The 16136-nt window shown below is 39.2% G+C and overlaps 1 protein-coding gene across 5 annotated transcripts in view; it reads left to right on the top strand.

Annotated features, from left to right (window-relative positions):
- Nucleotides 1–16136, top strand: part of AHI1 (Abelson helper integration site 1) — a 211167-nt gene that overhangs the window by 83340 nt on the left and 111691 nt on the right. For all 5 annotated transcript variants that reach the window (XM_049901705.1, XM_049901695.1, XM_049901686.1 and 2 more), the window contains exons 18-19: nt 2474–2670; nt 7114–7140. In XM_049901705.1, coding sequence (XP_049757662.1) covers nt 2474–2670; nt 7114–7140 — 224 coding nt within the window. The remainder of the gene's footprint in view (nt 1–2473; nt 2671–7113; nt 7141–16136) is intronic.

The following is a 16136-nucleotide window of genomic DNA, read 5'->3' as shown; positions in this document are numbered from 1 at the left end:
ATAGTCAGTAAAACACAGGTAAACATCTTCCTGGTATTCTCTGCTTTCAGCCAAGATCCATCTTATGTCAGCAATGATATCCTTCAAACTGTGTCCTCTTCTAAATCCAGCTTGAATTTCTGGGCCTGTCCAGGTACTCCTGCAACCATTTTTGAATTGTCTTCAGCAAATCTTTACCTGCGTGTGATATGAATGATATTTTTTAATAATTTCTGTATTCTGTTGTATCACCTTTTTTTGGAATGGGCACGAATATGGATCTCTTCCAGTCAGTTGGCCAGGTAACTGTCTTCCAAATTTCTTGGCAAAGACAAGTGAACACTTCCAGTGTTGCATCCATTTGTTGAAGTATTTCAATTGGTGTTCGGTCAATTCCTAGAGCCTTGTTTTTCGCCAGTGCCTTCAGTGCTGCTTGGACTTCTTCCTTCAGTACCAACTGTTCTTGATCATATGCTTCCTCTTGAAATGATTGAATGTCAGCCAGTTCTTTTTGGTACAGCAACTCTGTGTATTTCTTCCGTCTTCTTTTGATGCTTCTTGCATCGTTTAAGATTTTACCTATGAAAGTCTTCAATACTGCAACTCGAGGCTTGAATTTTTTCTTCAGTTCTTTCAGCTTGAGAAATGCTGAGTGTATTCTTCCCTTTTGGTTTTCTATCTCCAGGTATTTGCATATTTCATTATAATAATTTTCTTGAGGTGCCCTTTGAAGCCTGTTCAGCTCTTTTACTTCATTTCTTTTCGTTTTAGCTACTCAAATTCAAGAGCAGGTTTCAGAGTCTCCTCTGACATCCATTTTGGTCTTTTCTTTCTTTCCTGTCTTTTTAATGACCTCTTAGTTTCTTAATGCATGGTGTCCTTGATGTCATCCCATGACTTGTCTGGTCTTCAGTCATTAGTGTTCAGTGCATCCAATCTATTCTTTAGGTGGTCTCTAAATTCAGGTAGGATATACTCGAGGGCATAGTTTGGCTCTCATGGACGTGTTTTAATTTTCTTCAGCTTCAGCTTGCATATGAGCAATTGATGGTCTGTTCTGAAGTTGGCCCTGGCCTTGTTCTGACTGATGATATTGAACTTGTCTGTTGTCTCTTTCCACAGATCTAGTCTATTTGATTACTGTGTATTGTATCTGGCAAGGTCCAGATACAATAGTTGCAGATTATGTTGTTGAAAAAAGGTATTTGCAATGATTAAGTTCTTGTTCTTACCAAATTCTATCATGCGATCTCTGGCAGCATTTCCACAATCTCTGGCTGCATTTCCATCACCCAAGGCCGTATTTTCCAGCTACTGATCCTTCTTTGTTTCCAGCTTTCACATTCCAATCACCGGTAATTATCAGTGCATCTTGACTGCATGTTTGATCAATTTCACATTGTAGAAGCTGGTAAAAAAATCTTCGGTTTCTTCGTCTTTGGCCTTAATGGTTGGTACATAAATTTGAATAATAGTCGTATTAACTGGTCTTCCTTGTAGGCATGTGTGTATTATCCTGTCACTGACAGCATTGTACTTAAGAATGGATCTTGAAATTTTTTTATGACTATGAATATGATACCATTCCTCTTCAATTTATCCTTCCTGGCATAGGAGACCATACGACTGTCTAATTTAGAATGGCCCATATCAGTCCATTTCAGCTCACTACTACATAGAGTATCGATCTGTATGCATTCCGTTTCATTTTTGATGACTTCCAGTTTTCCTAGATTCACGCTTTGCACATTCCATGTTCCCATTCTTCTCATTTTGAGTCTTGCCACATCAGCAAATAAAAGTCCTGAAAATTTTACTCCATTCACATCATTAGGGTCTTCTCAGTTTTGAGGAGGCAGCTCTTCCTCAGTTGTCTTTTGAGTGCCCTCCAACCTGAGGGGCTCTTCTTCTGGCAGTATATCAGATAATGTCCTACTGCTATTCATAAAGTTCTCAGTGGCCAATTTTTTTAGAAGTAGATTGCCAGGTCTTAGTCTTCTTAGTCTTGAGGCTCTGCTGAAACCTGTCCATCATGGGTGACCCTTCTGGTGTTTGCAATACTGATGGCATAGCTTCCAGTATCAGGTAACACACAAGCCACCACAGTATGACAGACTGACAGATGAGTGTTAGTTATAGTTATACTAAAAAAACCCATTGCTGTCGAGTGGATTCCGACTCATAGTGACCCTGTAAGACAGAGTAGAACTGCCCCATAGGGTTTCCAAGGAGCCGTTGATGGATTCAAACTGCCGACCTTTTGGTTAGCAGCCATAGCTTTTAACTGCTCTGCCACCAGGGCCCCTATAGTTATGTAGTATTTAATAATTTCACATTTTGCCAATCAAGTTGTTTTATTAATGTTCGGCATTTAAAGTGTGTTAGACTGGTAGGAATTTCTAATCACTTGTTGAATGCTCTAATTTCATGGCTTAGTAATTTCATTGTCCTTTTCCTATAGTGATTTGAACTAATTACAGATTCATTTTTCCAGTTGCCCAGCAGGAAGCTGAAATGTTCAAACACTACAATGGAACATTCCCGTTGCCTGGAATACACCAGAGTCAAGATGCGTTGTGCACCTGTCCTAAGCTGCCCCATCAAGGCTCCTTCCAGATTGATGACTTTGCCTACACTGAAGACTCTTCAGTGAAGTTGCAGCAAGTAAAACAGAGGCTTGAGTCTGTCACGGTATGTTTAATTAATTTATGCAGTTGGGAAGCTGGAAATTTTGGAATAATTTCTGTCCTTTTTTACATTGCAGTGCCAATGAATGTTAATTTAATGAAGTAAGTTAATTACTTAAAACTAGGCTTTGTCATACTTTTATAGTTCCTTTAAAGTACTTGTTCTAAAAGCACTAATTGCAATAGTCAGACTTAACATAGGATATTCCATCATGCTTTCCTGGCTCAGTAGCTCTGTACAGGCCAGGCCAGGCCCTGGTAACGAGGGAGGGCTGTGAGCCAGAAGAGCACGCTTAGGGTTTACCACATGCCTATAACTATTTCCTGGTAAGTAAGGAGTGACTATGGCCTTCTCTGCGCTGGCCCAGCAGGACCCCTGAGGAGAGAGATGGTCTTGCAGCGGGTTTAGACACTCTTCGTATGAATTTTCAGAGCCTTGCAAAAGGACCACTTCTAGGAGGACAGATAACGTGTAAACAAGCAATTTCTGCCTGGTTATTCAAAATTCTTTATAATCTTACCGAAAACCTCATGCTTGCTTCTCAAACTTCAGTGTGTATCAGAATCACCTGCCAGGCTTTTCAAAACACAGATTGCTAAGCTATACCCCCAAAGTTTCTGATTGAGCAGGTCAGGGTGTTACTGAGATTTTGCATTCCAACAAGTTCACGGGTGATTTTGAAAAAGTCCTAGGACCACATTTTCAGAATAGTTGATCTAGTTCACAGTTCCTGGCACTTAGTAAGAACTTGATAAATATATGTCGAGCATCATTATCTAAACTAAGCTCCTTAAGGGCAGTTCTAGTGTTGTCTTCTTTTATAGTTCCTAGTTGAGGCATGGAAACCCTGGTGGTGTAGTGGTTAAGTGCTGTGGCTGCTAACCAAAGGGTTGGCGGTTCGAATCCACCAGGCACTCCTTGGAAACTCTGTGGGGCAGTTCTACCCTGTCCTGTAGGGCCACTATGAGTGGGAATCAACTCGACAGCACTGGGTTTTTTGTGTGTGTGTGTGTGTGTGTGTGTTAGTTTAGAGAACAAAAACTGTTTCCTCTGGCCGTCTTGCTGTCTTCATTTCAGGGAGGTCAGTCTCTTCTGCCTCCTGGAACCTGCTCCCTTGGGTTGTCTGTCTCCAAAGACCTTACTCCCTGTTGACTTATTTTTCCAATTCTTGACCCACCTCCTAGATTTCTTTTTCTCTAACTGACATTGCCTTCGGGCCAACATACATCCACACACTGATAACCTGCCAGCATACTCTGCTTGTTGCAAGAGGAACCACCCAGTCCTGCACATCTATGCACTAACTCTGTAGGCAGTGCTGACCAGGTACAGCTTGGCCTTGTGGATTGAATTCAACAGTTAGAACTTCAAAACTTTTTTATCTCAAATACTTATTATTGAAGTGCTTAAGACAGTCCAAAGGACACAGAAATGTTTGCCGTATTCTTACGCAAATAGCGTGTGCCTTTACGGTTGTTTGCCAGCTACGCCCTCACCCTGTGAGGTATTTTCATAAGCACCACTGTGCCAATTTTTTTTTACATGTTGCTGTAAAAAAAAATTAACATAATGTGCTTACAAAAATACCTTGCGAGGGGAGGGTGTGGTTGGTAAACCATCATAAAAGGTGTGCATTATTTGTGTAAAAATACAGTAATCCTTCACCTTGATTTGCATAAAGTCTTTTAAAACCAAAAAAACCAAACCAGTTGCCATGAAGTCGATTCTGACTAGCCACGATAAAGTACGCCAACTATAATGTAAGGAGGAGTGTTTTAATAATACGTTCTGCATATAAAATGCTAGCGTTGTCTTCTTTAATGTGGCATGGCGGTGATTACTGCCTGGGTTTTATAGAGACGAAAACTCTTCCTGTTCAAAAGGGAGATATAAAGTGTTAAGGGTTTTTCAGCTTGAAAAGAGTGTACGCATGATCTCCCTTGTGCTTTTTAAAAAGCTGAAATTTTACAAGTTTATCAAAAGCAGCAGTACCTAAATTTTTTTCCACATATAACTGTTGAGCCCCTACTGGTGCTAAGTACTGTGCTGGAACTTTATATGTAAACAAGTGAAAGAGACCCAGAAGTTACTAAACATACAGTTGAAGCAAGAGAAAGTGGTATTGGCCAAATTATGCAGAGTTAAGTGAACAAGAGTAGGCGACAGTATTGAGTGTCCCAGGAGTAAATTCCCTCCACAGTCAAAAAACTAGACAGAGGAATAGAAGATTAGGCCTCAGGTCAGCAGAGCCATGTCATACGAATGCCGAAATACACCAGAAACCAGATTAGGAGCTGCACATACCCCCTGTATAGCCTAAGCTCAAGGGGTAAAATTGATTGGTGCCCAAGGAGACTGATAAATCTCATTTCAGGGAGGGCAGAATTGAGAAGCTTACGTGCATTAAAGCAGGGAAGTAATAAGGCAGCGTATTTCTGAGAATGACTTGCTGTAAGAAACAGAAGAATAATTTAGATTTTGTCTCAGTAAAAAAGAAGAAATCAGGCCTCTGTTAAGGCGGGGTGAAAAGACAATCTGAGATTTTGATAACAAAGATAATCTGGCTAATAAAAGAAAAAATTTAAAGGCTTTAAGGCAAGCTCGAATTGAATTACACATTGCAAATGTTAAAGGGGAGAATTGGCGCTGCAAGATATTACATCAGCAGTGTAGACTAGAGTCTGATTTCAGAAGCTTCATTCCTAAGAGAGAGGTGGCAATTATAGTGACGAGTGTAGCCCTAGGGTCCAGTTGCCTGGGCATAGGCTAGAGGTAGGCTCCACCCTGTGCCGGCTTGTGATGCTGGATAAGTTAACTAAGCCTTATTTTCCTCGTTTATAAAATCAGTATCATGATATTTCTTATCTTACAGGAATTGTAAGATTTAGTGAGATCCTCAATGTAAAGCTTTTAATGGAGTGTTTGATCTGTTGTACCACTGATAAATGTTAGTTGTTATTATTGATAATGAGAAAAAAGATGATGAGTATTAGAGGTAGATATGGACCGCTTATGGGTTTGAAAATGGTTTATGCCAGTTTTGAAAAAAGGTCGATTAATTTTCTCTACCTCACAGGAGTTTATATGTTTTAATGATTAATGATAACCAACACGTACTTAATTATTACTGATAACTGACAATATATTTTTGGTACTTGCTGAGTGATTTACATGCTTCATCTTACTTAATCATCAAAACTGTCCCGTAGGATAGGTGCTGATATTATCCCCATTTTAAGAAGAGGAAGTTGAGGCTTACTGTAGTCAAGCGACATCCCCAAGGTCATTCAGCTTGTAAGCTAGGAAGCAGCTAGTTAGCTAGTACAGCTAGTAGGCATTGGAGCTAAGATTCATTCCAGGCAGTCAGACTCCCATGTCCACAGTAGGTTATCATGTCACTAAAAAGTGATTGAATTACTGATATCCTTTAGACACAGTGTCTGTCTCTTAGAAATTTCTGGATAAGAAAATTGACATTCCTCTCTTTCCATTCTTTTTTCTAGATTCCACATTGATTGACTGTTACCATTTTTCTCTAGTTCCATACTATACCCACCCATTGTTGACCAGTCGATTCTGACTCATAGCGACCCTACAAGACAGGGTAGAACTGCCCCATAGAGTTTCCAAGGAGCGTCTGGTGAATTTGAACAACGACATTTTGGTTAGCAGCCAAACTCTTAACCACTACGCCACCAGGGTTTTTATACTAGGCTGATGATACATGGTGGTTAACCCTAATTGTACTTGAATATTTTTGGTATGTCCTTAACAGCAAATTTTCAAATCATCCATTGTACAAAACATTGATTTTTACTGGCTTCTCTTTCAAACATGATCTTTTCTTAGCCTTGTCCCAGCGAAAGAAAGGCAGTTCCTTTCTATAGCTCCTTCATTACTGGTTACACACTTTACCATTCAGTAGGGTTTTTTATTAGATTTCATCTGAAATAAATCATTAATACGAGAATTATGTGTACTGTTACTGGGAGTGCTAGAGATAATTGCCTACTGTGATTAATTCAGGGTGTGTCTTTTAGATCTGGTAATGTACAATTTTAGTATTTATGCTAGGTTTATTGATGAGAGAAGTTTTTTGTGGGAGGTATCTGTGGACCCTCAGAAGTCTGTTTGTCAGTACCTTTTGTTTTGGCGAGTATTTTAGATGGTGGATTCATACTGCTGACCTTTTGGTAAGCAGCTTTAGCTCTTAATTACTATGCAACCAGGGCTCCAAACATGTCCTTAAGTCTCTTTAATTTATACTCTTTCCAGCTCATTGGAAATGCAGAGTGACAGCTGCAGGATGATGAAAAAAGTAAACTCTCCCACATGTTGACTTTGGTTATTAGAAGGTTAACAACTGAATGTGTTGAAAAGAGTCAATTTTTTATTTAAATGAAATTATGAATATATGTTTATTTTATTGTATTGCATTTCTTTTAGGAGGTGATACGAGCCTGTGCTGCAAAGGTAAGTAGTTTTTAATACCAGGAAGAGAACTTTGAAACTATAGTTTTGGTTGTGATGCACCAAAGAAATGGAATGCACTGTTCATAGTTTTTAGTAGAACTTAAAAAACTTAATCTGATTTGTGCTTTCCTTCTTGAGTTCAAATTTATCAGGCAGTTATACAGTACAACCTGTCAAAGCCAGAACCTGTGTAAGGTGGACCTCTCAGAGAAGGAAAACTCAAATACATCCCACTTGCAGAGAGTGATAGAGAAGTGGTAAGACTGCACCCTGTCAAAAGCAGAAAATTTTCGAGACCCAGAAAAATAAGGCAGTCCCATCAAGTTCCAGCTCTCACAGGTTTTACTGTAATACTGAAATGCAAGAATTTATTAAGGGTTATATTTAGTAGGTAGCCTCACATTTTTAAAGGGTTAAGAATACTAAGTGATTGGGGGCCCCGTGCGTCTGTCAGTTTGTCATACTGTAGGGGCATGTGTGTTGCTGTGATGCTGGAAGCTATGTAGCTGGTATTCAAATACCAGCAGGGTCACCCATGGTGGATAGGTTTCAGCTGAGCATTCAGACTAAGACTAGGAAGAATCACCCAGCAGTGTGCTTCTGAAAAGAAGTAGCCGGTGAAAACCTTATGAATAGCTGCGGAACATTGTCTGATATAGTGCCAGAAGATGAGCCCCTCAGGTTTGAAGGTACTCAAAATATTGAGGGAGACTCATTAACAACCTGCATTATGCAGATGATACAACCTTGCTTACTAAAAGTGAAGAGGACTTGAAGCACTTACTGATGAAGGTAAAAGACCACAGCCTTCAGTGTGGATTACACCTCGACATAAAGAAAACAAAAATCCTTACAACTGGACCATTAAGCAACAACATGATAAATGGAGAAAAGTTTGAGGTTGTCAAGGATTTCATTTTACTCGGATGCACAACCAACACCCATGGGAGCAACAGTCAGGAAATCAAAGGATGCATTGCATTGGGCATATCAGCTGCAAGAAATCTCTTTAAAGTGTTCAAAAGCAAAGATGTCACCTTGAGGACTAAGGTGCGCCTGACCCAAGCCATGGTGTTTTCAATCGCTTCATGCATGCGAAAGCTGGCAGTGAATATGAAGAACCGAAGAATTGATGCCTTTGAATTGTGGTGTTGGCAAAAAATATTGAATATACCATGGAATGCCAAAAGAACAAACAAACCTCTCTTGGGAGAAATATAACCAGAATGCTCCTTAGAAGCAAGGATGGCGAGAGCTCGTCCCACATACTTTGGACATGTTATCAGGAACGATGAGTCCCTGGAGGGACTTAGTAAAGTAGAGGGTCAGCAAAAAAGAGGAAGACCCTCAACAAGATGTGTTGACACAGGGGCTGCAACAAAGGGCTCAAGCGTAGCAACAATTGTGAGGATGGCACATGACCTAGCAGTGTTAACATTCTGTTGTGCATAGGGTAGCTATGAGTTGGAACTGAGGCGAGGACACTTAACAACAATAACAGCAAAGTGATTGGGGTGTACTTTCAGTAAAGAACTAGCAAAGTCATTTCATTTTCTGAGGGAAATATTCTATCATACTTAATATACAAGAGACACCAACCCAGTTCCAGTGGCTGTATGCTGAGGAAATTGTATAAACTTTGCACACATGCAGGCTACATACAAATAGCAATAATATACTGGGGTGATAATGCTCTTGATCATTCACAAATGTCTTTCACACTTCTTATCATGAAAGACAGATTAGATATTATAGTCATTCCAATTTTAGGAAGAAGGAAACTGAGGCTTATTGGGTTTAAGTGATTGTCTGAGGTGCCAGAGTCAATCTAAAACTGATAGTATAGTATACAAAAAGCTCTTGATGATTGAACAATTCCAGTTAAATTGTATTTGCCATGCTTTCAAGTGCAGCAACTTTCCTCCTTTTAAAAACAGGGCTATTTTATGTGTAACCTTTAACTCATTTATGAAGAAAGTAAATTTTAATTTAAGTTGGAATGGCACCATGTTCTTTCTTCCCCCATCTTCTCTTCTCCCCACTCCCCAAATTTAAACGAGACATCCATTTATTCATCAACTATTTATTGAGATACATGTAACTTGTCAGAAACCGTTTTAGGGCTAATGAAGTGAAGGACACTCTCCTTTCCTTCAAGACATTGAAGCCTAGTTGAGAGACTTTCTTAGCACGTGATAGATACCAATTGTTTCTTGGAAGAAATAATTACACAGATAATCATTTAAATTATAATTATGTATGTCATGAAGTAGAGGAGTGAGACATCTAGAAGGAGAAGAATTAGAATGGTGTTAGTACTTACAAAGACTGCTTCATATATTGTCAGTGCAGTGGAAAATTTTTATTTCATTCAGTAGGCACCTACTACCATGTGTCAGGCATTTGGAATGCAGAAGTAAGTGGGCTATTGTGTATTTCCTCACAGAGCATCTTACAGGAGGAAACATGCCAAAAAACACTGGGCTTACCCCATCACTGAGCTGTCCAGTATCAGTCAAGACCCATCACTTTTTTACCTAATTATCACAAGACAGCAGGATATGGAATATAGACAAGGGGAAGGAAGACGGGGAAAAAAGAGAACAAGCTATGTTCTGGCTTGGGCTGCAGATGTTCAGGAAACTTGTTCCTGATAGCAATGATTGGTGTAATGATTGTAGCTCCAAGATTACTAAATCTTCTTAACTATGCGTGGTGTATAAAAATGGAGGCAAGAAATTAGTTTATTCTCTGACTGGCAATTCAGAACTCTCTTTATTTAACAGATGTACTGCATACCCTCCTGTCTTAGTCATCTAGTGCTGCCATAACAGAAATACCACAAGTGGATGGCTCTAACAAAGAGAAGTTTATCTTCTTAACAGTAAAGTAGGCTAGAAGTCCAAATTCAGGGCATCAGCTCCAGGGGAAGGCTCACTCTCTTTTGGCTCTCAATGAAGGTCTTCCTCATCAATATTCCCCTAGACTAGGAGCTTTTCTGCACAGGAACCCTGGGTCTAAAGGACTTGCTCTGCTCAAGGTGCTTCTTTCTTGGTGGTATGAGGTACCCAACTCTCTGCTTGCTTCCCTTTCTTTTTATCTCTTGAGAGATAAAAGGTGGTACAGGCCACACTCCAGGGAAACTCCCTTTATATTGGTTCAGGGAGGTGACCTGAGTAAGGGCGGTGTTACAATCCCACTCTAATCCTCTTAACGTAAAATTATAATTACAAAATGAAAGACAACACAGGATACTGGGAATTATGGCCTAACCAAGTTAATACACACATTTTGGGGGGGACATAATTCAGTCCATGACACTTCCTTTTGTAATGAAGTCTGAATGTCCAGAGAATAAAATATTTTCCCAACATTTGGAAAGGTTTTATGGAGAAGGCCCCCTATTAATCTGTAAATTCCTTGATGATTGATGACCACATCATTCATCTTTATATCCCTAGTACGTAACAAAGATTGAATAAATACTTGTTTTAAAAATGATTACATATTTGAAAATCAATTCAGATCTTGAGAGATTAACCTTCTTAGTGTCTTTATCCTTTTTTTATAAGAGTACTTATTCACATACCATAATGTCCACCCATTTAAAATGTAAAAATCAGTGGTTTTTACTATATTTGTAGAGTTGTGCTACTATCACGACCTTCAATTTTATCAGCCCCCCCCCAAAGAAACCCTATCTCTCTTAGCAGTCATTCTGCATTCTCACTGCCCCCTCACTGAAACTCCTGGCAACCACTGAATATACTTTCTACCTCTATAGATTTGCCTATTCTTGACATTTCATATACAGAGAATCATATAATATGTGATCCCTTGTAAATGGCTCCTTACTCTTAAGTTTTTAAAGTTCCTCTGTGTTGTAGCATCTATCAGTACTACTGTTTATTGCTGAATAATGTTCACTTTTATCCATTCATATAATACTTAATATTTATTTATGTATTCATCAGTTGATAGACATTTGGGTTGTTTCCACTTCTAGGCTACTAAGAATAATGTTGCTGTGGATATGCTTTTAGAAGTTTTGTTATGAACATATGTGCTCATTTCTCTAGGGTTTTATACCCAGGAGCAGAATTTCTGGGTCATGAGGTAGCCAGTGTCTACCATTTGAGGTACTGCCCAACTGTCTTCCAAAGTGGCTGTACCATTGTAGAATTGCAGGAGCAATGTGTGAGAGTTCCAATTTTTACACATCCTAACCAGCACTTGTTCTTGTCTTTTTTATTATAGTCATTCTAGTGGGTGTGAAGTGGTATCTCATTGTGATTTTGATTTACCTAATGACTACTGTTGTCATTTGTGTATCTTCTTTGGAGAAATGTCTATTCAAATCTTTCTCCCATTTTTTAAGTTGGATTGTCTGTCCTTTTTTATTGTTGAGTTGAAGAGGACATTGTTTTATGGATACAGATCACTTACGAGATATATGATTTACAAATATTTTCTCCCATTCTGTGGGTTGTCTTTTCACTCTCACTTTCTTGATGGTGTCCTTTGAGGGGCAAAAATTTTTTCATTTTGATGATGTCCATTTTATCTAATTTTTCTTTTGTTGTTTGTGACTTTGGTGTCACATCTAAGAAACCATTGCCTAACCCAGGGTCATAAACATTTACTTCTATGAAGTTGTCAAGGATTTTATTTTACTTAGATCCACAATCAACACCTATGGAAGCAGTAGTCGAGAAATCAAAAGACACATTTCATTGGGCAAATATGCTGCAAAAGACCTCTTTAAAGTTGAAAAAGTTGAAAAGCAAGGATATCAATCACCTTGAAGACTAAGGTACACCTGACCCAACTCATGGTGTTTTCATTCGCCTCATATGCACATGAAAACTAGACGATGAATAAAGAAGACCAAAGAAGAATTGATGCCTTTGAATTGTGTTGATGAAAAATATTGAATATACCATGAACTGCCAAAAGAACAAGCAAATCTGTACAACCATAATGCTCCTTAGAAACAGGGATGGCAAGACTATGTCTCACATACTTCGGACATGTTATCAGGAGGGATCAGTCCCTGGAGAAGGACATCATGCTTGGTAAAGCAGAGGGCCATCGAAAAAGACAAAGACCCTCAGCGAGATGGATTGACACAGTGGCTGCAACAGTGGTTCCAAGCATAACAACGATTGTGATAATGGTGCAAGACCAGGCGGTGTTCTGTTGTACATAGGGTCACTATGACTTGGAACCGACTCCACGGCACCTAACAACAGCAACAGCAACAACATGTTTTCTTACGTTTAGGTCTGTGATCTTTTTTTTTTTTTTTAATAATAATTTTTATTGAGCTTTAAGTGAACGTTTACAAATCAAGTCAGTCTGTCACATATAAGCTTATATACACCTTACTCCTTACTCCCACTTACTCTCTCCCTAATGAGTCAGCCATTCCAGTCTTTCCTTTCGTGACAATTTTGCTAGTTTCTAACCCTCTCTACCCTCCCATCTCCCCTCCAGACAGGAGATGCCAACACAGTCTCAAGTGTCCACCTGATACAAGTAGCTCACTCTTCATCAGCATCTCTCTCCTACCCATTGTCCAGCCCCTTCCATGTCTGATGAGTTGTCTTCAGGAATGGTTCCTATCCTGGGCCAACAGAAGGTTTGGGGACCATGACCGCCGGGATTCCTCTAGTCTCAGTCAGACCATTAAGTCTGGTCTTTTTATGAGAATTTGGGGTCTGCATCCCACTGATCTCCTGCTCCCTCAGGGGTTCTCTGTTGTGCTCCCTGTCAGGGCAGTCATCGGTTGTGGCCGGGCACCATCTAGTTCTTCTGGTCTCAGGATGATGTAAGTCTCTGGTTCATGTGGCCCTTTCTGTCTCTTGGGCTCATAGTTATCGTGTGTCCTTGGCGTTCTTCATTCTCCTTTGATCCAGGTGGGTTGAGACCAATTGATGCATCTTAGATGGATGCTTGTTAGCATTTAGGACCCCAGACGCAACATTTCAAAGTGGGATGCAGAATGTTTTCATAATAGAATTATTTTGCCAATTGACTTCGAAGTCCCCTTAAGCCATAGTCCCCAAACCCCCGCCCTTGCTCCGCTGACCTTCAAAGCTTTCAGTTTATCCCAGAAACTTCTTTGCTTTTGGTCCAGTGCATTTGAGCTGACCTTCCATGTATTGAGTATTGTCCTTCCCTTCACCTAAAGTAGTTCTTATCTACTAAGTAATCAGTAAATAACCCTCTCCCACCCTCCCTCCCTCCCCTCCTCGTAACCACAAAAGTATGTGTTCTTCTCAGTTTATACTGTTTCTCAAGATCTTGTAATAGTGGTCTTATACAATATTTGTCCTTTTGCCTCTGATTAGTTTTGCTCAGCTTAATGCCTTCCAGGTTCCTCCATGTCATGAAATGTTCCACAGATTCGTCACTGTTCTTTATCGATGTGTAGTATTCCATTGTGTGAATATACCACAATTTATTTAACCATTCATCTGTTGATGGACACCTTGGTTGCTTCCAGCTTTTTGCTATTGTAAACAGAGCTGCAATAAACATGGGTGTGCATATATCTGTTTGTGTGAAGGCTCTTGTTTCTCTAGGGTATATTCCGAGGAGTGGGATTTTTGGGTTGTATGGTAGTTCTATTTCTAACTTTTTAAGAAAACACCAGATAGATTTCCAAAGTGTTTGTAGCATTTTACATTCCCACCAGCAGTGTAGAAGTGTTCCAGTCTCTCCGCATCCTCTCCAACATTTATTCTTTTGTGTTTTTTGGATTAATGCCAGCCTTGTTGGAGGGAGATGGAATCTCATCGTAGTTTTAATTTGCATTTCTCTAATGGCTAATGATCGAGAGCATTTTCTCATGTATCTGTTAGCTGCCTGAATATCTTCTTTAGTGAAGTGTGTGTTCATATCCTTTGCCCACTTCTTGATTGGGTTGTTTGTCTTTTTATGGTTGAGTTTTGACAGAATCATACAGATTTTAGAGATCAAGTGCTGGTCGGAGATTTCATACCTGAAAATTCTTTCCCAATCTGTAGGTGGTCTTTTTACTCTTTTGGTTAAGTCTTTAGATAAGCATAGGTGTTTGATTTTTAGGAGCTCCCAGTTACCGGGTTTCTCTTTGTCATTTTTGGTAATGTTTTGTATTCTGTTTATGCCTTGTATTAGGGCTCCTAACATTGTCCCTACTTTTTCTCCCATGATCTTTATCATTTTAGTCTTTATGTTTTGGTCTTTGATCCACTTGGAGTTAGTTTTTGTGCATGGTGTGAGGTATGGGTCCTGTTTCATTTTTTTGCAAATGGATATCCAGTTATGCCAGCACCATTTGTTAAAAAGACTATCTTTTCCCCAATTAACTGACACTGGGCCTTTGTCAAATATCAGCTGCTCATATATGGATGGATTTATATCTGGATTCTCAATTCTGTTCCATTGGTCTATGTGCCTGTTATTGTACCAGTACCAGGCTGTTTTGACTCTTGTGGCTGTATAATAGGTTCTGAAATCAGGTAGAGTGAGGCCTCCCAGTTTCTTCTTCTTTTTCAGTAATGCTTTAGTTATCCGGGGCTTCTTTCCCTTCCATATGAAGTTGGTGATTTGTTTCTCCATCACATTAAAAAATGTCACTGGAATTTGGATTGGAAGTGCACTGTATATATAGATGGCTTTTGGTAGAATAGACATTTTTACTATGTTAAGTCTTCCTATCCATGAGCAAGGTATGTTTTTCCACTTAAGTAGGTCCTTTTTAGTTTCTTGTAGTTGTACTTTGTAGTTTTCTTTATATAGGTCTTTTACATCTTTGGTAAGAATTATTCCTAAGTATTTTATCTTCTTGGGGGCTACTGTGAATGGTATTGATTTGGTTATTTCCTCTTCGATATTCTTTTTGTTGATATAGAGGAATCCAAGTGATTTTTGTATGTTTATCTTATAACCTGAGGCTCTGCCAAACTCTTGTATGACTTTAGTAGTTTTCTGGAGGATTCCTTAGGGTTTTCTGTGTATAAGATCATGTCATCTGCAGATAGAGATAATTTTACTTCCTCCTTGCCAATCTGGATGCCCTTTATTTCTTCGTCTAGCCTAGTTGCTCTGGCTAGGACCTCTAGCACAATGTTGAATAAGAGCAGTGATAAAGGGCATCCTTGTCTGGTTCCCATTCTCAAGGGAAATTCTTTCAGGCTCTCTCCATTTAGAGTGATGTTGGCTGTTGGCTTTGTATAGATGCCCTTTATTATGTTGAGGAGTTTTCCTTCAATTCCTATTTTGCTGAGAGTTTTTATCATGAATGGGTGTTGGACTTTGTCAAATGCCTTTTCTGCATCAATTGATAAGATCATGTGGTTTTTGTCCTTAGTTTTATTTATATGGTGGATTACATTAATGGTTTTTCTAATATTAAACCAGCCTTGCACACCTGGTATAAATCCCACTTGGTCGTGGTGGGTTATTTTTTTGATATGTTGTTGAATTCTATTGGCTAGAATTTTGTTGAGGATTTTTGCATCTATGTTCATGAGGGATATAGGTCTGTAATTTTCTTTTTTTGTGATGTCTTTACCTGGTTTTGGTATCAGGGTATGGTGGCTTCATAGAATGAGTTAGGCAGTATTCCATCATTTTCTATGCTTTGAAATACCTTCAGTAGTAGTGGTGTTAACTCTTCTCTGAAAGTTTGGTAGAACTCTGCAGTGAAGCCATCCGGGCCAGGGCTTTTTGTTGTTGGGAGTTTTTTGATTACCTTTTCAATCTCTTTTTTTGTTATGGGTCTATTTAGTTGTTCTACTTCTGATTGTGTTAGTTTAGGTAGGTAGTGTTTTTTCAGGAATTCATCCATTTCTTCTAGGTTTACAAATTTGTTAGAGTACAGTTTTTCATAATAATCTGATATGATTCTTTTAATTTCAGTTGGGTCTGTTGTGATGTGGCCCATCTCATTTCTTATTCGGGTTATTTGTTTCCTTTACTGTATTTCTTTAGTCAATCTGGCCAGTGGT

This window comes from Elephas maximus, chromosome 1, assembly GCF_024166365.1.
Source record: "Elephas maximus indicus isolate mEleMax1 chromosome 1, mEleMax1 primary haplotype, whole genome shotgun sequence".
NCBI classification, from domain to species: Eukaryota; Metazoa; Chordata; class Mammalia; order Proboscidea; family Elephantidae; genus Elephas; species Elephas maximus.
This window is presented reverse-complemented; position numbering and strand designations above follow the sequence as displayed.